This window comes from Epinephelus moara, chromosome 24 (genome assembly GCF_006386435.1).
Source record: "Epinephelus moara isolate mb chromosome 24, YSFRI_EMoa_1.0, whole genome shotgun sequence".
NCBI lineage: Eukaryota > Metazoa > Chordata > Actinopteri > Perciformes > Serranidae > Epinephelus > Epinephelus moara.
Genome location: NC_065529.1, coordinates 21,963,051 through 21,985,201, shown reverse-complemented (window position 1 = coordinate 21,985,201; position 22,151 = coordinate 21,963,051). Strand labels below are relative to the sequence as shown.

At 42.0% G+C, this 22,151-nt stretch overlaps 1 protein-coding gene across 1 annotated transcript in view; it reads left to right on the top strand.

Moving 5' to 3' along the window:
* suclg2 (succinate-CoA ligase GDP-forming subunit beta) overlaps positions 1–21,424 on the top strand; it is a 131,562-nt gene extending 110,138 nt beyond the window's left edge. Inside the window, exons 10-11 of the mRNA XM_050037883.1 lie at positions 9,831–9,951; positions 20,390–21,424. Of these exons, the coding sequence (XP_049893840.1) occupies positions 9,831–9,951; positions 20,390–20,502 (234 nt within the window). The 3' untranslated portion in view covers positions 20,503–21,424. The remainder of the gene's footprint in view (positions 1–9,830; positions 9,952–20,389) is intronic.
* Positions 21,425–22,151: the final 727 nt, after the last annotated feature.

Genomic DNA, 22,151 nt, shown 5'->3' with positions numbered 1-22,151 from the left:
CCGCTAGTGACATGGCCAATCTTTGACATAATGCTCAGTCTGTCTCTCTGCAGTCCCAAGAAGGGGCTGTCATGCTTCAGCAGGCCGGATAATTATTTCCCTCTTATCCTTCCTTGCCAGGGCCAATCCTAGCCTTCAATAGAAGCCAGGGACCGCACCACTTCCCATCACCTCTCTCCGTCTCTTTTCTTCTCCATCTCTCTTCTTCCATCTGTTTCACTTCGCCTCACTCTCTGACTTCAAGACCCTCTTTTCCCTCAGTCTGTCTTTGTGTCATTCTCTCTTTCTTGTTCTGTATCCTCTCTAAGAATAGATATGCACAGGCGAAATAGCTCCCCAGTTTGACAGAATTGATGCTCAAAGTAGTAAACGTAGCATAAAAGATTGCTATATGAACATCTTTTTTTTGACATGGGTTGTGTTGCTCATTTGATGCTCCCTACACATATGACAAAGAACACATGAAATCTTGCTCTTGCTTTCATCCACGCAGCCTTATCTTTCTGCTGTGACATGAAGCACAATTACACAGCGAGAGTAATTTCAAGGAATTAGATGATTCTAAGAAACTGTTGGCTGTGTCTAAAGTCTGAATGCTGTGTTGTGACAGTGCTTCCCTTTATCTCCTGTTACAAGGCAGGGTATTGCTTATTTGTGTAGACAAGGATTTATTTTTTTCATTTTTGTCATCTATATTCAAACACATATCAACAATGCTCGGCAGTGATGATTTGATATCGCCACATTTTTGCTTTGTGTGGGAGAAAATGTTGTGTATTCAGTACATCCATCAGTTTGTCATAGGTCCAGATGGATCTAGTTCTCACGTCCCTTTCGGCTGTCCCATCATCTAAAGTAAATGGTGGGCAGCTCAGTACTTTGTGGTTCAGATGCAGCATGACAGATGGATGCTGTGACATCAAGTCCTAACAAAAGATATGCTAAGAAATGCTAAACAACATATTGTAAGTCAATTTAGCCCTATCTCACTTCAAACTAGGACAGAAACAAAATAATCGTTTCACACCAACAGCTGTCCCGTCCTTCCAAGATGTGTGATTAGAGCCAGCAGGCCCTGCCTTGATTTGGAAGCGGTGCATGTTAACCTGTGGCCCCAGGGCCGAGCGCGGGGCTCCCAGCAGATCGAAAACAAATAAACAAGGCCTGCCAGAGGAGGCGGCGACAGTACAGGCTGTCTCCAGTAGATAAGACAGAACAATTGCCCTTAATAGGCCACAGAGAGACACACACCCATCTCCAGCCCTGCCTTTTTCTACTCCTATCTGCTTGCTAGTAACAAAGGAAACAAGATGCTTTCCCTTTTCTTTCTTTCCTGCAGAGAGATTAGCAGCGCTTAACAGGGGTATGGGCATGAAAATGTGTATTTGAGTGATAATTCAGCAGAGCACGCGCAACTCGTGACAAGTAGCCGTGCAGAACGAGAGGGAACACAATGCTTTTATTCCCCCTGGGTTGAAACTTGGAGGAGAGAAGTACATCATGTTTGTTTGCTATTTATCGGTCTATGGAAGGAATATGAAGACTTTCTGAATGTGAGATGTTGCTCTCCAGCGTTGTCTTTATATTTCAGTCCATACAGATGATCATTGACATAAAAATTGATGGTTTTAGAGGTAGACATGCCTGTATCCACAATAACAATACACATATTTTGTCAAACATGCATCCAAGGCACACACATGAAAATACACACACAGGAGGAGTACAATACAGGGCCACGTGAGCATGTCAAATTGTCTGGGTTACATTTCTTACTTGTCCTGAACGCACTTAGTGGGGCGTATAATAGCAGGCAGAAAAGCCTGTTTCTCCTGTGAAGGCCCTTTTTTGACTTTGACGCAAAAAAGCCTTGGCAGGGGTTTGGAATGCCGGCAGCAATGATCCTATTTTGTAAAATTTGAATCATTTCACCGGCACCCAGGTAGAAGGCACCAGCTCATGCCGTAACACTGCCTGAAAGAACACACAAAGATCCTCTAAAAAGAGCGAGCTGGCACATTATACCCTATGCCGTATGCTGAGCTCTGATGAAAGAAATCCACCCTGCTGCCAAGTTAGCTCACCTGAAATGAATGCCTTTAAGGAAAGAGGCAGTACTCGCTCCTGTGACAGGGGGTAAAATGCTACAGAGTGTGATGTTGGAGATTTTTAGATGGAGTGGAGTGTGCAATGCTGCTTCATACCTTAAAGCTATAGCAGGTAACTTCTTATGAAAAATAACTTTTTGTCATATTTGCTGAAACTGTCACTATATCCTGACAGCAGTACATGAGGCAGATAATCTGTGAGGAAAATCGTGTTCCTCTGGCTCCTCCTAGTGCTCCTAATGGCATTTAGAGCCTACTGTGCCTGAACGAAAACAACCAATCAGAGCCAGGAGGAGTCTCTAATGCAGTGTCAATCACTGCTCCTGCACAGGCTGCAGTGCCAACAATACGTACAAAAGAAAGAGTTAAACCAAGCCCGAGATTACACAGGAGAAAACACTGGAGCAGCTTTTCCAAGGTGTATAGCTTTTTAGCTTGCTTTTCATTATCGTTCTTCTTCTGTTTACTTGTCTTGGGTGCGTTTGCTGCTGTTGGCAAAGGAGGGATGGTGGTGGTTGTTACTCAGCCATTGTGTTTGCTGAGCTCCTCCTGAAGTCAGACATTGAGCTTGACTGGGTGAGAGCATGCTCAGGGGAGGGGGGGCAATAATAATAATGAGCAATAATTGACATGCTTCAGAGACTCCTTCTGGCTGTGGATTCCTGCAAATGCTGTTAAGAGCACTGGGATGAGCCAGAGTTACCTGATTTTTGTCATGGACAATCTGTCTCATGTGCTACTGTCAGGGTGTATTAGCTGAAATTGTAAAAGTTCCAGCAAATATAACAAAAAGTTATTTTTTTTTTTATAAAAGTTACCTACTGTAGCTTTAAGGCTAGATTTCTGAGCCGCTGTGAGCTGAATAGAGCAGAGCACTGTTAGACTTTTGATTGGAGAGGGCATCAAACCAAAGAGATTGACCCTAAATCTGGCTCCCACTCTTTCAGCCAGCTCATCATTGAGGCAATTTAACCCTGTGCACACCAGTTTCCTGCTTAGAAGAAGCATTAATGTGCACTGTGCAGTCTACCACAAAAGGGCCAATATGCTTGACCAAAGTATTTATTGCGTTGTAGAATGAGCTGTCCTCGGAGAGCACATGATTAGAGAGATGAATAAGATGCACACTGTTTTGCCTTTTCTGCTCTTTTACCTCCAGTGTCTCTGCGTATTTTCAATTTAAGGCTGTGTTCCCTCGGGGCACACAGTATTTAACCACATTATCTCACTTTCAACCACAGCGAGGTGGTTGCGTGTGGTGTTCTAGCTCTGGATCGGCAGTCTTTGCTTGAAGTGGTGAAACTTTTACATCAAATGTCTGCTTATTTTTTCAGTTGTCATTTTGCATGGGGAAAATAATGTCCCCTCGACTGTACAACCTGCTTGTAAACCTAAATCTGAGAAATTATAAGAAGAAGGAAAAAACAACAAACTTTGAGCAAAGTGCAACTCAGTCCTCACCACATCCATATTTCTATAAACATGGTTTACTTCTTTGCCAAGCGACATAAATCATGTCTTATGTATCATTAATATACATGGGTGTCAATAGGAGACGCATGAATGGAAGAAAAATGGTTCTTCCCAATAGAGACAGAGTTGAAAAATGGGCTGCAAATAGGGCGAGAATAGAGTCTTCTCTGGTGAGGCTGCGAAAAGGCATCTAAATCTCTGCTGCCCCCCAGTGGGGGCCAGATAAAGTGTGTGTGTGTGTGTGTGTGTGTGTGTGTGTGTGTGTGTGTGTGTGTGTGTGTGTGTGTGTGTGTGTGCCATGTGTGCATGAGACCCTGAATCAAACCCTGTGATACAGTAAATTAAGTCTTACCCAACCAAAACCCTGCGCTGTATAGTTACCATTACATTAACACAATGCTGTCATAAAGTGGTTTCCCATGTTGCTGTGGCTCAGTGTGTACCATCTAACATGAGGAGTCATGTCATATTAGATACAGTACATTCCATTGGTAATGCATTGCGCATATGCTAATAATACAACTACAATCTTTTTACCCCCAATACTTTCAGTATGTTATCCTAAGGGGATTTTTGTTTTTAACTTACATGTAGAGCAGTTAAAATCTATTGCAGATCATTGTTGCTCAGGCTGACAGATGTACAGTACACACACACACACACACACAGACTCAAGCCCAGGGATTTGGTCAATAATATTCATGTCTCCTTTATTTTTTTAAATTGGCTGTGTACAAATTTATCGCGGCAGTGGCAGTGTTGACCTTGTGTCCCTGCTGTGGGCCACACTTGGACAGGACAGTGGAACACACACACACACACACACACACACACACACACACACACACACACATCCGCCCTAAGGCAGCAGAGTATAGACACGCATACACACCTCCACTCTGTGAACTGCAGAGCACACTTAACAGGCTGTCAGAAGAACTGTTTGATACACGGCTGAGGTTTGAGAACCAACGATCCGGTATCACTTCACACCTTTTTTCTTCCTGTCTGCTTCTCTCCTGCTGCTGAACTCTTTCTGTCTGCCACTCTTCACACATATATACATTCACGCCGGCCACTGAGACAGGGTATATCACTAAAACTGTAGTTTTCCCTCAAAACTATGTGAATGTAGCTTTTTTTTTTTTGACTCGTCTGTAGAACTGTACAAGTACATCTGGCTGTGCACCTGGAAGCTATGATCACCCACATTCATACCTGCTGAGTTTGCCAGTCAACACGTGCGGGTTAAAGTGTGGTGAATATGAACTACGGAAGCAGATCCCCCTCAGTGGTGTGGTATGAGAAAGAAATGAACAATATGGATACCTTGAGGCTTGACTTGTCCTTTCCACATGATAGATGATAGCCACTGTACATTAAAAGGGCACTCCACCAATTTTACGCATGAAGATGAGTTTACTTGTCACGAGGAGTGCTGCACATCCCGAGGAAACAGTTGCATAATGTCATCAGTGGCTTGTTCTGAAGATTTCTAAAGGCTAAGAAAACCCTCTTGATGCTATGCGGGTTTTCTAAGATTGACCTCAAATTTTTAACAGGGAGCCCATGTTACAAAATCAGGATGTGGTGTTTGAAGGGTGGAAGCATTTACCAGGCAAGGAGCATTATTGTGTTGTTTTGTGGGAAATGTAGCATCCAGTATTTTTTTTCGAGCTTGACAGATATTTGGGACTGAAAATAGGGCTGAACAATATGCAAACAAGAAAAACATATTGTGATACGTTGACAGATATTTTAACTGCAATATGAGGCATGAGTTAGTGGAAATTGAAATTTTTGCATTTCGTTTTCACTAAAAAAATAAAAAATCAATGATAAATATATAATATCGATATCAATATTGATTTATCAATATACACTCACCAGCCACTTTATTATGTACACCTTGCTAGTACCGGGTAGGAACCATCTTCTGCCTTCAGATCAGCCTTTATTCTCGGTGGCATAGATTAAACAAGGTGCTGGAAACATTCCTCAGAGATTTTGGTCCATATTGACATGATAGCATCACGCAGTTGCTGCAGATTTGTCGGCTCCACATCCATGATGTGAANTCATGTGAAAGACACTAGTTTGAGATGATCTGAGCTTTGTGACATGGTGCGTTATCCTACTGGAAGTAGCCATCAGAAGATGAGTACACTGTGGTCATAAAGGGATGGACACGGTCAGCAACAATAGTCAGGTAGACTGCTGCATTTAAACCATGCTCAGTTGGTACTAAGGGGCCCAAAGTGTGCCAAGAAAATATCCCCCACACCATTACACCAGCAGCAGCAGCCTGAACCGTTGATACAAGGCATGCTTTCTTGTTTACACCAAATTCTGACCCTACCATCTGAATATCGCAGCAGAGATCCAGACTCATCAGACCAGGCATTTTGGTGAGCCTGTGTGAACTATAGCCTCAGTTTCCTGTTGTTAGCTGACAGGAGCGGCACCTGGTGTGGTCTTCTGCTGCTGTAGCCCGTCTGCTTCAAGGTTCGACGTGTTGTTCATTCAGAGATGGTCTTCTGCAGACTTTGGTTGTAATGAGTGGTTATTTGAGTTACTGTTGCCTTCCTATCATCTTGAACCAGTCTGGCCATTCTCCTCTGACCTCAGGCATCAACAAGGCATTTTCAGCAAGAGAACTGCCGCTATTTCCTCTTCTTCAGACCATCCTCTGTAAACCCTAGAGATGGTTGTGTGTGAAAATCCCAGTAGATTATCAGTTCCTGAAATACTCAGACCAGCCAATCTGGCACCAACAACCATGCCACGTTCAAACTCACATAAATCACCTTTCTTCCCCATCCTGATGCTTGGTGTGAACTTCAGCAGGTCGTCTTGACCATGTCTACATGCCTAAATACATTGAGTTGCTACCACATAATTGACTGATTAGCTATTTGCATTGAACAGGTGTACCTAATAAAGTGCTTTGTGAGTGTATGTTGATTCTGAATATTTAAAAGGGTTTCAATACTTATTTCTGAAATATCGACACTAGCAATACTACTTTCTGGCTCTCTCTTCTCTCCTTCAGCAAGTTGGCGGAAAGAAGTTGTCAATGTCAATGTTTTTTCCTGTGGTATTGAAAATGGTATCGAATATCAATATTTTTCAAGGTACTGTATCGAAGTTAGAAATTCCAGCACCTATTATTTGTAGGCCGAGGTATATCTGTAGCACCACAATGCTTAATTTATAATGGTAGTTTTTTTTGACACATTTTACCTTAAAATTCTTACCTATCAAAAAAAATGCAGCTCCTGCAATTTGGATGTTGCACTTGGCCACAGCGCAATTTGATAATATATATCATATATATCTCAGCCTCTGCCGCATTTAATTTGACCATTGTTTTATCAATCCGTCTCTTGTTATTTCCCCATCTTGGTGAAAGTGTAATGTTAAATCACTCGAAGGACACATAAACAGGGCTAAAATACGCCAGACACAGTTATGCACTAATACAAAATGTACTCTTTTTTTGCAAAAGAGATTGCATCACCCAAATAATGACTCATATTATCAAAACGATATAATAATAGCTCACTTCAAACTTCATTGTGTTCCAGGGTTTTAGCTATGACCCTAAATATATCTAAGCGCAAGTAACCATAGTGACAATGTTAACTCACTTATGAAATGACTCTCACAGAGTTTAAATTGATTTCAACAAAAGCTAAAAAAAAAAAAAAGGATAATAACTTTAAAACACCCTACCATAAGTGGCCATCGTACATGAGGAAAAATGCAATCTGATGTGTCTGCTATATGAGAAATGGACTGTGGTTCTCTTCCTCTACCTGTTTTTTTCTTTAAATATGTTATTATACCTCATCATGTATTATAATATGAGCAATCTGGAGGTTATGATTCATTTTTTTTTTTTTTTTTAATTTGAACATCTGAGTCTACTCATTTGCAGTTTGGCGCTAATGTTTTCCTGCTTTTCCTCCTTGTTTTTTTACTGGTCACATCCCTGCGCAATACACTTAATCAGCATGAAACAGTTCTCTGTGTTGACCTAACAGCTTGCCCCATTTCTTTGCATGACGCCTGAGTCTTTATGCCGCTCCCCACATCTGCGTTTGTTTTGGAGTCCTCTCCTGGTCTCGTGTCATTCTCCACTGTTTATAAGGAGATGCTCATTTGGATAGCACGTAGAGGACAATGCCGTGGCTGTCGCTCTGATAGCTATCCAAGTCCTTGATCTCCTCTCCCTATAAACATCATTACCCCACACTGAAAACATACACATTCACAACAGGCACACACACACACACACCCTCACACACACACCCACAAGCTGCTCATCCAAATCGGCGCTAACAGATTAGCAGTGATTATAAACAAACATGGAGGATTAATCCTGTGTGCTCTCAGTCTACTTTTCCACTGAGCTAGCCAGGGTAATTACCAAGTGCTAGATTGTTCACACACAAACACACACACACACACACACACACACACACACACACACACGAGCTGCCTTGCTTCAGTACTTAGTGATATCAGTTTCATGCTTATTTTGTAAGAAAGTTGCAAAGAAACTGCAAGACAGCTGAAGTGAACATAGTACAGACAGGGAGATTGTTTTGCACAACTTTGCGTGTTCAAAACTCAAAGGTTTGTTTCTGATAGCTGTCAGGGAAATGTGGAACCATGAGAGGAAAGGACATCTTAACATTTGTGGATGACAGCTACTGAATTTGAATGGAGTCACAAGCAGGATGGGCACTGACTATTGGATCTGCTGACTGCTACGTGTGTACTTGATTATGTTTTATTCTTTAACTAGCCAGTCACATTTTTTTACCACACAGTTTGAAGAGCTGAATGTGATGCGTTGCTCAGCCACATTAGATGATTTGAAAACTAGCCAGGTGTTTAGCTTCTTTTGTTTGTCATGTCACCACTTCCCATTGAAATATTGCTTTATTGTTCAGCCCCAGTGTTGCCTCTTTTACCTGCTGCTGCCCTCTTAACTTCTACAATACATTACTTTATTCTGCCTCCAGTGTGACAGTGTTGTATAGCCTTGGGGTGCAGAGCCTCTGGGTGCATGACCTACTGTTCACAACGTTGGTGGTGGGGTCTCTCTTTCTACTTAAAGTTTTCCCAAGTAGATTTTGAAACAATTAGTTTTCCACTGATGTGAAAAAGCATTTTTCCAGTTGTGTTGACCATATATGAGTGTCACTTTAAGAACTGTGCAGAGGATTTGTCCTTGGTTTGTGCTTAATTTTGGACCAATTCCTTTGTTAACCCATCATAATAAATGTTGTGTTAAGGCTTGGTGTTCTTAGGACCCAAAAGCAGACACAAAAACAGATGGGTGGATGATGATGATGGGGGATGTATTTGGAAGGGTAGGTGGGGAAATGTGGGAAGCTGGAGATGGCAGAGGCAGGCGAGGAACTGGGACCGGCTGGGGCTGTGGAAAGCTGGCAGATGAGTGGAAGGGCTGGCTGGTCGGCAGTTGTGGTGCAGATGGAGGTGGCGGTGGCGAGTCGGCATGGAAGCAGACGCTGGAGATCCTAGGCGTAGGAGATAATCATCAATAATCAGCTCAAAAAACACATCAGGAAAAAAACTCTAGTACAAAGACACTGAGCGGCTGAGAAGCTGATAGCACTGAATCTGGCGAAACAATCTGCAGATGAGTAAATGATGCCCTTGGATTATTATACTGCGTGGTGATGAGATAATTGAAGACTGGAGTGGAGATGGAGTAAGTCACAGCCAGAGCCGTGATATGTTGGACACTACAGATGTACATCTTTTGCATGATGCTACTTTCCTGTTGTTCAAAGGTGTGTCTGCACCATACATGTATTATAATATGTAGACACAGAGACCCCAGGATGGCGCCTATTCATTCCAATGGAGTTGCTCGCCTGGCACATAAGCCAAAAAAGTTTCTAGGGTCCCACTTTACGTATGCAGCCCACCAAATATGTGCAGTAGTGTAGGAGTTCCCACTGGGCTTATAGATTTTACATTGTGATGACATCACAGAGTTTTAAATATGTTTTCTCAGCTTGAGGAAAGTTTTATGAATAAAAAAAAAACCCTATATAATTCAAAAATTCTCAATAGAAAGAGTCATAATTAACCTTATTTGCACTTAGAGGTATCCTGTCAACAGTTTTACAGATGTTTCTGTAATGATGGCGGTCTGTGGGAAAAATGCACCACTAGATTTAATTCTTCATTCATTCTCTTCTTTCACAGGTTGAGGCCATCCTGGTCAACATCTTTGGTGGGATCGTCAACTGTGCCATCATCGCCAACGGCATCACCAAGGCCTGTCGGGAGCTGGAGCTCAAGGTGCCGCTGGTGGTCAGGCTTGAAGGTAGGAATGCACACAGACACACACACACATACACACACAAAGAAATCTCGGTTTGGCCTATCTGTCTTAGCAAGCTGGTCCCCACTAACACTCACATCAAACACAATGTCCATCAGCCCTCTCAGAAACGTGGACCAATGATCTCCATGTAGCCTGGATAAAAGCACTTGACCCTAATGAGGATTTGATGATACTGGATCATGACACTGGCCTTTAGGCTACGATTTCAAACCAAGTTCACACCTCCAGCACCTGTCACTCATCTTGATGAGCTGTTTGCCCTCACATGACTAACACCTTGAGGCAGAGGTAACCAGCATCTCTGACACCAGCAGAGGCATCATGCAGACAGACTGTGGTTCAGCCATCACTAACCATTTTTTTTTTTTTTAAATGGATCATTTCCTGTAGTTCTTGTTATCACTGTGATCTTCCTGACCTCATAACCAAAACCCATATGGCCACTGTTAATAAAGCCAGTTATATTAAATTTTAATGAATTTATTTACAGTTCTGAGCTGACAAATGTATTTGTTATCACTTTAGTGTAAATGGTAAACAGCAGAAGTGCAGCAGTATTTGAATCACCTTTTCCCCACCTTGTATTAAACTTTGGAGCCATTGTATTATTGCTGCTGTACTCTCTGGGGCCTATCCATCTTCATTGTGGCCCAGAGTCCCAGTTAGAACAGCAGTGCATTTCTCATAAGTGTCACATTTTGCCACACCCGTCATTAGCGCCAGCCAGAATAACAGTAGAGATGGCACTGATTGCCTCACCTTTCACCTGTATATGCTAATGAAACCTGCTCAGCTGTGTGTNGTGTGTGTGTGTGTGTGTGTGTGTGTGTGTGTGGGATGGCAGCGGTGGCTCCCGGAGGCGTGGGGCCAGTTGGTGGTTAGCTTAATTGTCAAGATCCTGCTGAGTGGTATGTCCAGAGCAGAGAGCTGTGTGTGTGTGTGTGTTAGCCCTCAACACTTCATACTGTATGTCCTCACACACTCTGCTAATATGGTTTGTAGGTCAGGGCGCGTAAGCTGTTTCTAGAACCCAACTGTGCACCGCGGCACTACAGTGCAGTATAGACGTGGCGTAGAGTGTGGAAAGTTCAGTTGTCATATTATATATCCTGTATGTCAGGGCTATTCCATTACAAATTCAATTGGGCCAGATTTTAAAACCAGGAAATGTCAATGGGCCAGACATCTCCAGCAGCGAGCAGCCTATTGAAAACTTTTTTTAAGCTTTTTGTAATGACAAATTGTTAACAAATGCAAATAATTCAGTAAAAAGAAAAGCAATGTTTATCGTTTCACATTTAAAATAAAAAACATTATATATATTTGGTCACATATCAGACCCAGGCACATCTCAAATTGCCGAAACAGAATAAAAAGAGCCATCAATGCACAAAAGCAAAACAAGTGGCAGTAAGACACTCTATCTTTCTCTAGCAATATCTCCCTTTCTCCTCTCTGTCCCACACACACAACCTCACCTCATGCCATGATGGAAAACAGTCTATGGCAGCAACAGTCTTGTTTACAACAGGAAAGTCACTATATAAAGTCAATAATGCAAGTAAGTAACAAATGAAGAACACAGACATCAGTCAGTATCAGTTCCGTCCTCCTCCATGTGCTGCTGATGTGATCCACTGTCTGCAGGTACCGCTGGTAAGTTTTAAGATAGGCTTACATAACTGAGCTAAACAGTTACAAACGGACAGTTTTTGTTTTAGCATATTTTTAACATCTGTGGCATGCTTGAGAGACTGGACACAAGTCATTTCAGAGAGAGGGCATTCCTAATGGCTGTTTCACAAATGCAGATGCGCTTGCACATCCATTCAGATGGTGAAAGCCTAATTCAGTGACGGACAATCCTGCATAGTTTCTATTCCAGAACTGGCAACAACTGCCTACACTGCAAAGCAACCCATAAAAGGGAGGCAGACTTATTAAAAAGAGAGCCAACACGTGTCAGTATCAGTGAAGCATTTCAAAAATGGAGAGAAAATGTTGCTAATAGGTTAGCCTTCCACTAACCGGAGCTAATGGCTCACAGCTGCAGCTTCAGGTTCATGTTTACATAGCTAATGTTGGCGAGAATCTCGAATCACAGTGCGTCTTCCGCCTCACAGCCTGCAGCTATGGACCACCTCACTGAGAGGAGAGAGGGCAGCAGCTCTGGAGACAAATCTCCAGTCAGTGGCAGCAGCAATCTGAATCCAGCCAGCACAAATCCCAGCTCCGGGGAATCGGACAGCTCTGACTCCCTGCTGGATTAGCAAACTTTCTGTTGCTGCTGTTACACAGGTTAGACCAGGCCACCAGCCCACTGTGACACCCAGCACTAGGTCGTTTGCACTGGCTGAAATTGAGCCACTACAGCCCCTAGCCAAAGGTTCGTCTCCTGAGCTGCTGCCCCCTCTCCTCCTGGGTCAGCGGCAGCAGGCAAGGGGGAGGGACCATAGAGTGGCTAGTTACCTCTTATCTCAATAATCAAAGACAGAGAGAAAGAGTGAGGCAAGGAGGGGTTAAACAAGTGTTACAGGCATCTCTACAATAAAATAAGATTAGATAAATCAGTGTATGAGAAACACTGGGTTACTGAAGGAAAGCATGCATATGTCCATGCTTGTCTGATGGGAGGAGCACACAAAGTCAACATAAACCACACGGTGCCAGTTCAAATAGTGAAGATGTAAAGTTTGCATATGAGTAATTCATATCCAGTGTGTTCCTGCATGTACCTGATTAACCATGTGGCTGAAGAGCGAGGACTCTGATGAAATGTGTCGCCACAGAAGCGACTGGATTGGCAATGACGACAGACCCTTAATTAGTCACAACACATTTCTCATACCAGGCCATGTAATTCAACCTGACTCACAAACAGGCTGAGTCCAGAAGGTCACTGTTGGCGGTTGGTCCAACCACGTTCTTTCCTGGCCCGGGCCTAATCCAAGCTTTAGCTGTGGGTCATTACATCCTGGGCCGCAGTCTTGTGGAGAAGATTGGTGCAGAATCAATCAGCTCAGCTTGCTAGGCTGACCGCAGGGCAGTGAGAACGGCCCAGCGCTCTTCAACAGGATCAGAATGGATTAACTGGCACACTTTTAATTGGGAAGGCTCTTTTAAAAGGCCTGGGTTGATTACATTGGTGGAGAGTTATGTATTCCCATATGTGGAGGAGAAGGGTCATGTTGTCTAGATGCTGAAAGGCTTGAATTAGCTGATAGGGTTGCTTGAAATGTGGGCTGATGGAGTCAAACTAAAGCACAGCCAGTTTGTCGTCTACAGTATTGGCACTTATATTCATACATTGCAAATGTATGCAACAGATTCGGCATGATATAGACACACTTGTAGACAAACATATTTAAGGTACTGATAGGAAGAGATACATAAGGAAGTACTGTACTGCCCCCTTTGGCCACAGTGTGAACATGGACATATTGTTCTGTGAGGATGCTGTCTGCCACTATGGAAAAAATTCCCCTTGAATAGCCCTCAGGGTCCAGGGGGAAAAAAAAGGTGACTGCATTCGCTTAACTCTGTTCCCTGGCCTATTGATTTACCGAGCCTTTCCCCAACTGTCTGTCACACAGTGGAGGCTGTTTTCTCCCTAAAAGGAGATCTGGCCATTTTTCTCCCATTTAATTAAAAAGAGACGCGAGGTCCAATAGTATGGTTGAGATGGCCCTTTCAGTCCTGACAGTGTCATTATAGCTTAAATAGCCATCTGCTGCAGCTATACATACACAACAGATACGCATGGACATACAAATAAAGCTGTATATAAATTTGAACACACTGGCTGTTTTTGACGCTGATTTTTTTAGCCATTTAAATCTCTAAATTTACTGTGTTAATGTTTAGTTGTAAATATTGACCAAATGTTTCATTCTCTTTCTTTCATATATTCTGCATTCAACAAACACCTGACAGAAATTTAACAGATCCTGAGAATGAATGCTGCACACAATATTGAGCGCAGTGACGTTATTTGTTAATACAATGAGGTTCTTTATGAGAGTCAACACGGATGAAAACCTGAATGACACGATGGATTTTATAGACTGTCAATGTCAGAGATGCTCTTTAAATCTAAAATACTTAGCTATAGTGCATGTGTCTCTCTGAAACAAGAGTCTAGACAACATAAGAAACATGAAAACTTTAATCAATGGCTGGCGAGCACATCAAAGGCAAAGCGTCTGTGCCGTTCAGGAGTATCTCGCTCTGCGTTCAAATGAGAAGCATTTGATGTTTGACACACAGGACGGAGGAGGGAGGAGCAGGCCTCATCCATTTTTAGCTGTGAAGGGAAAACACTCACTGTTTGGTACTGATTATTATGAGGATTAACAATCAAAGTCAGAACAAGTGTGATGACATTCAGTGATGAAAGCAAATGTTTTTACACCAGTTATTCAAGGTAACTGGGGCAGGACAACAAGCCACTGGTATTTCCTGTCATGCTTCCTGTGACATGAATGACGTAAAAAGATATCGTGTCTTTGTTCTTTTATATTCAGTGATACTCCAACTGGGCAAAACTCAGACTTTCTCAAATGTATCCTGATATTAACCCTGCTCCTGCATCATAGATTCATATGATTTGATCGTGCCCATCTCTGTGTAACTATTGGTTTAATATTTTGAAACGTTATCAGGGGCACTTCAGGTGCCCTTTGATCCAGTTGCATCAACAGCTCTCTTTGGTGCAATACCGGATACAGTGGTCCTGCAGAGATCAGATACATGAGGATTATCCTTTATCTGCTTCAAACTATCTTTACAAAGTAACTTTTAAACAAAATCCTAAAAAACACAGTTCATATTATGCTAATTTAAATGATCCAAAAACACATTTGTTGTGACACTGACATAAAAATAAAGCTAATTAAAAAGTTTACAGTATTGGTTTTTCAAAAGTGTTTTCTTTAGGACTTGTTAGAAAACAAAGGAAAAACACTGTTGCACACGTCTTTAAATCTCAGCTGTAGAACTTTCTCTGAGCGCCGACCAGCGTGGCCAATAGTGACAAGATAATAGGCCGTTTTCAATGAAGACTTTGGACGCATCACAGCAGGAAAAGCAAAGGTTTAAGTAATACGATTAATGCTGGCGCAATTATTGTGCATGCTGGCTCGCTGTTACACTGTCATGGCTTACTGGGTATAAAACACAGCTATTGTTAGTTACAAGCAACGCCGTGCTTTTCCTGCTATGACAAGTCGCAATGACTGCTGTGAAAATGGCCTTTGGTAAATGCTTAAACAAAGCGTAGCACAAGCAGAGAAGAGTCAGAGTCTGCAAATTGGCTAATCAACATGGCAATATTTAGCTTACGTTTGCTAACAGCAGCCACTGCTAGTCATACCAGCCCAAGTAACTCCCCGTCTACACATAGAGATATAATCTGTCAGCAAGACCTTTGTTTTACTAAATATTTCCGTTGACACTAAAACACTTTCTGGCATTAAGTGTCTTCCACAGTCTGCCCTTATTGCAAAGGTAGCAGCATACGAATGAAGGAGCTCACTCACAGATACAAGCGATGTCTGGACATGTGGGAGTTTTCCTTTCCCTCCTCTTCAACAGCAGTCCCTCTCTCAAAATCGTCCTACTATCTGCTGGTTCCACCTCAGTCCTGATTCAAAGCCATTGTTTCTGACGGGCTTTATCCACAGACGCTGAGGTGGACAAATTAGCTTTGGGCACCGCAGATGCCTCCATTCATACGTGAAGTGGTGCAGCAATACTAAGTTTAACGGTTAAGTTGTCATTAGTCCAAGCAGTGCTCACAAAAGACAAACAAACTGGTAGTCCACCGTGGTTGTTACGGTTTTTGGTGTATGCTCATTACACGAAAGGCATACGCAAATGTTCAGTTTGTTATATCCACATGAATACAAAGTAACTGGAGTTTTAAAAAATCTGCAAGTCAGAAAACGTTTTTAAAAAGTACCTAAAGTGACCTCAAACGAGAGGCCAAAACATGGAGGCAGATACCTCTTTTTAAAGACGATCTGTATATGTATAAGCAGAGCTAAAGGCTGTTGCAACATAAACTCTACAGTGTACTAACTCGTGGGGTGTGTTTTATTACTTAGGAATTCAACTAATTATTTCTAAAGGGAAGATTGTTTCTTCTACAAAAAGTTGCACAGTCTCTCTTCATTGAAAATGAAGCTCAGAGCAAATGTATCAAGCTAACTTTAAAACCCCAGAAAACGATTTAGATCGGTTATCAAGCTTCACATCATTTCTGCTCTTATCTTTACCTTACACAAGAACACATCTTTGTCTTCTCCATGGTATATAAGGAGCCGTCAGGAGTGCAGAGCTGCTCTGTAGGTTTTGAGACTATTGCTGAGCCCTCTCCTCTCATCAGTTCTTAGCTTCGCTAAACTCTGCTTGTTAAGACAGAATTAGTCATAAATTTAAGGAACTGCAGCATCGACAGAACTTCTCCAGCGCCAGCCTTTGGCACAGCCCGAAGCCTTATTATCTTGTTGAGATATGGTGTCCTGTAATTGACTCACACATTAATGTGACATTTTCACAATAGTCACAAGTAAAATTGCTCATTAGTGCCGAGATCCAACAGAAATGTGTTGTTAAGTGGCAGTATATCACATTGCAGAATGCGTAGTGCTGCTCAGTGTTGAACAGTTTAAAGACTCATAGCTGAGCTGCACCGTAAGGCTGGTCAGCTAATCCATCGTCCAGCAGTTTGGATGGCTGTGGGGAAGTGTTGCTGGTGTAGATTAGGATTTAATTTAATTTCAAATAGGTGCTTGTTTGAGACAAAGTTCAGAATAGCAGGTGACTTTTAAAAGCCAGAAATCTCTTGTAATTAACAGCCATCAGTGGTGATGAAAACCCTCATAAAACCTTGGAGATAGTGTGTATTGTGCTCATGTTCTGCTCTGGGACAGTAAAAATCTTTTTTTGCCCCTTCTAAGGTCATTTTTTACAGTTAATCTCACAGAGTGTCATTTGAAAATTGAAGTCTTGTGGCGTGAATGCATTATCCTGTATGTGTCTGGGTCCAGGCTGTGAGTAGGTCTCTGGCAGCACCTAGTGGCTGCAGGTGAACACACACATTCATATACTAAGCATACGCTACACACGCACACACACACTCGCACACACCTAGTGGTGCTGTATCCAGCCGGGCTCTGTCCTTGCCTCTGCTGCTGTGAGCTATCAGTGCTCCCTACTGCTCACAGTGGAACTGCAGTCACTCTCTCTCTCTCTCTCACACACACACACACACACACAAACACACACACATGCAGAAGAAGACCCACATAAATGCATGTCTCTTTTTCTCACTCCCATAAATGTGTGATCCCCCTCACACGTTACGTGGATAACACAGGTAGCACAGATGCAATGTCTTAACAACGCCGCACACATTATTGCCTCTCATGAATATTTATGGGATCAAAAAATAGCAGAAATGCATGTGTTGTTTACTTTATTTCAGTGCTATATACACTTTCCATAGGCATATTTGTCTTTTTAGAATATCTCCTGCATTATGTATTTGCTGTGGGCACATATGGCTGCTTCCTCCCGAGTTTTATCCACTGTTGTTTCAACTTTGCTGTGCTGCAACTTTGTTTTAATCATCTGACAGATAAGCCTGCCAGTATGATAATATGGATCCGTCAATCCCAATGAAGTTCACGGGGTTAAAGCATACAGTACTGCCCCCCCTCATTATGAGCGACAGCATCGAGACTATAGATGCGTCTGTGGACACACGAACGAGAGAATATTCCATGCCACAGTATTTGATGAGAAAATGAGTTGAGACACCCAATCCCCTGTTTATGTGCCAGAGCAAGGTCTCTTCCTGCTCTTATTCTAATTAATTACATTGCAGAATTGATTGTTTGGAGTGTGAGCCTGCAAAAAAAAATGTGTTTGGAATGACTTATTATCTGGCTGGACAAAAGAGATGAAATATTAGGCGTTAAGTGGCGCTGGTAATAGAATTCCTCATGAAAGCTCTATTGATCAGGGTGGCCGGGCCTCCGGAGAATTCACATATCATGCAGTCTTAATTACACGCCAGCCAGGAGAGCTAAGGTCAACCTGTAAGTGTCTGAGCATGCACACACACAAACACACACTCACACACACAGCTCCACATCACAGGCTGAGCCAGAGTGAATGCAGAGAGACGCTGATACACACATGGCAACTGTTGTGACAACAGATGCTTTCAATCACACACATACAGTTAATACTGCACATGTATGTAAGGCTGCCACTGATGATTGTTTTCATTATCTGTTAATCTGCAGATTATTTTCTCTACTAATCATTTGGGCAATTAAATGTCAAATGTTTTGTCCGACAGATATCTAAAGAGATTGAGTTGACTGTCATAGAAGACAAACACTCACATGAGAATTTTCTCTTTATCGACTAATTGTTGCAGTTATACATGTAAAGCATAACATTTATCAATATGTAAACGAAGAGCTAATTAGATTGTTGTTTTTAAATGGTGTGGTTTTAATATGAAAAGTGGTTTGGATTATACCTCTAGCACCACGAAGTAAACAGATTACACAATGCATTTTGAGTTGTCTCAGTGGTTGAGTGTATGGGGTGACAGGGCCTTGTCCATAGCTGCCCCCTCCCTCTGGAACACTCTCCCCAAACACTTTAAGACTGCACTGATCTGTCCCAGTTTAAATCACTACTCAAAACACATCTTTTCAAAACGGCTTTTAACGTGTGAATGATGTTGGGTGTATTTTATTGTAGTTTATTTTGTGATTGTTTTTAACCAATGTAAAGCATCTTTGAGTACCTTGAAAGGTGCTCTATAAGTAAAATGTATTATAAGTATTATTATTATTATGACCCCAGTGTTGAGGTCTTCAACCACTTTGAAAGCATAGCTCTCGTTTTGTTAACTAAAGTTACCAAGAGAAAAAAAAAAGATTGACAATGGTGTGCATGTGATACGAAATTATAACAACGTATAATACAAAAAGTCACATGCCTGCATAAAATGCCACTTAATTTATTTGATTACAAAAGGTTCCCACTTATTCACTGGTCTGTTTGAACCTTTGTGTTCAAATAAGTGTGTATGTATTTATATTTATTTTGTCTGCGTATCTTATCTCATGTCACTTTGCATTAACTTGTTATTTTGTTATTATTGTCTATTTGTTTTACCTGTTATGCCATTATATGGGTTATGTGATGGCCTCTGATTGGTTCCTGCCACTATATAGGTGTGTTGTATGTCTTGAAAGACCTGCTGTGGTCGAAACATGTCGGCTCTTTTAATGATTTAGCCACTACAACAAAGGCTTTTTAATATTTCGTTCCTCATTTTTCGGTATTTTTTCTGAGTGCCTGGATTGTTCCCCTGCTGATACAGATACAGATAATTTAGTTGGTTGAACAGATACAGACAGATACAGATAATGGTGTACTCACTCATCCCTCGTAATAATGTCCTTCAGTCAGACTCCTGCCTTCAGAAACTGGTGTGCAGGTAGGAGGGGTGCACCCAGCAGGATTACTCAGTTAGCCAGGTCACTTCTGGCACATTTAGGTGTTGCAGGAGCTTAAAGACAAAAGTAATTAGAGATAAATAGACTTAAAGTAAGAAATAGTAAAAAATAAATAAAATAGGAACAAAAATAAATTGTAAAAAAAAAAAATCCGATAGCAGACAGAGTAGAGAATTGATGATACGAGATCAGACAGATTCTGTAAATGACCTTTTCTGTGCCATCATGTCTTCATGTGTGAAATCAGTAAATGCCACATAAACAGCTGGCTTTTGTTGTTTTAGCAGTGTGGGCAATTCTGCATCATTTGACCTTTTGCTCTCTCCCTCCCTTTCATTTACTCCCTCTCTCCGCCATCCGTCCTCTCTCTCTCTCTCTGTGTCCTTCCGTCCACTGCGGCGCCCCCTGCCCCGTGTTGTGACAGGCTTGTCAGGCTTGTGTTCGGCTGCACAATGTGCAGCGCTGGGAGGCAGCCAGTTCAGCGTGTAGAGCCTCAGGGCTTTGGAGAACATCTCAGGATGTATCTGTCTCTCTCTCTCTCTGTCTCTGGTTGGTTGGGGGTCTACCAGGGCATGGACGCCATCATATCACCTGGCACCTGCTACCCCTGACCTCACTGCAATGAGGAGAGCACGCACACGCACAAATTGCAAGACTCACTGACATTGATCACAGACAAAGCTGCCACCGTTCACCCATAACTCCATCCATCTGTCATCATGTGCATTGATTCCTCCAAAGGAACTCTTTGTCTTTCACACAGTGTGGTTTTTACATCGGTGCAGATGGCACATCAGGTTCAACCTTGTTAAGCCAGTTTCTGTCATATTTGTTGTCGCCTGGTTGTGACAGTGTTTTCCTGTGTCTTCAAGGCACCAACGTCCACGAGGCCAAGAGGATCCTGAGCGAGAGCGGCCTGCCCATCACAGCAGCAGATGACCTGGATGACGCCGCCAAGAAAGCAGTGGCCGCCATCAAGAAATAGAAAAGCCACAGAGTAACCTCACCACACTCTGTCCGCCAACATTCATGCAGTCTCACATCATCACCGTCAGCCTTTTCTTACACATGCAGACCTCCAGGACTTCATGTCTTTGCACTCACAGGCCTTTTTTGTTTCAACACTAGCTTCCCAGCGTCTGTATCGCAGCTTTCTAGATGCTGTGTCACCTTAACACCTCACAGAATTTCAATTTTACACTCACCTCACCTGTGTGGGAAAAATAAGCAGCTTTTAATTTTTAAAAGAAAATGAAATAAATGGGATAAGTCTGTAACTCTCAGGCTTGTTGGCACAATCTTGTCTTGAAATATCATAAAGTCTCACAGATTAGATGGAGACATGACGCTTTTCGCATTCCATTTTTCAGAGGTAACAGACACAGCTTTCACTCTGTATAATGTGGCATATGTATGCAATATTATTTAAAAGAAATTTTCACCTCCGTTCTCAGCCAAGGGTATTTTTAAAGGTACAATATGACTGAAAACAGCTTGTTCTTGTGAAATCATTCAATGGCACTTCACCAAAACAGTGACTTCATTGTCAGTAATTAATCCATTAATCCATCCAATGACGTACAGTATATGTATTTAATGAGGTGAATGAAGTACCCATGCTGTGAAATTTTGTACATCATGTCTTAATTGTTAAGCGCTCTATGGCAAACAGTGTGTTAACTGCTTGAATCTGTGCCTGTTTCATGAAGGCCACAGGGTTTTATAAACTATCCTGCCAACTCTTTCTGTACAAGTAGTTTCATACAGAGGTGCTGAGAAAATCAAAAACGTGCAGCAATTGTATTTAGATTTTTTTTTATAATCATGAATGTATATTGACAGGAGATCTTGAGTACAGTGTCAAAGCTGTATATATAAGTCAGGAGATTAAAACAAATATTTCAAGACTGCTGTCTCGTTTGTTTGTTCACTTTATATTCGAGCATCCTGTGTGTGTGTGTGTGTGGGGGGGGGGGGGGGGTATCAAAACTCTGCTAATCCTACTCCTGTTCTGCAAATTAGCAGATTAAATGTAATGTCAGTGGAGGAAGCAGACACACAGCAGTTTTTACAGTGGTGAGCCTTTGAGCTCACACCATTAACTACCTGAGGAGAGAAACACACAGTCCAGCCTTGAGATAACCTTTGAATATACAGTAGGAGCTTATTCCAAATAATTCAACTTCTCGTTACCAACACTGCTACTGCATAAAGTTTATGCTTTAGATGAACCTGCTATATGTTTTATCTGAAGGTCAAATAGTTGAATATGTTTAGTTTCAAACTGCGGTAAGATCCAGATCAGCTCCATAATTGAGTTTATAAAAGAAGGATAGGTTTAGGTGGGAACCAGAAAGAAAATTTAACGATCCGTGGTTAAACTCGTCTCTAAGGCTGCAGCTTATGATTTTATCTAGTAGTTGCCATTTGTTTTCTGCATTAATCATTCAGTCTGTGAAACATCTGAAAAAAGTAAAATATATCAGTCACAGTTTTTCCAGAGTCCAAGGTGAGATCTTCAGACCTCTTTTATACTCATCAAACACTCCAGAATCCTGATAGATGCCAGATGCTTTTGTCCAAAGTTTACAGTAATTAATTGCTACAGTAAGTTTGGTGTTGTCGCTAAAAAAA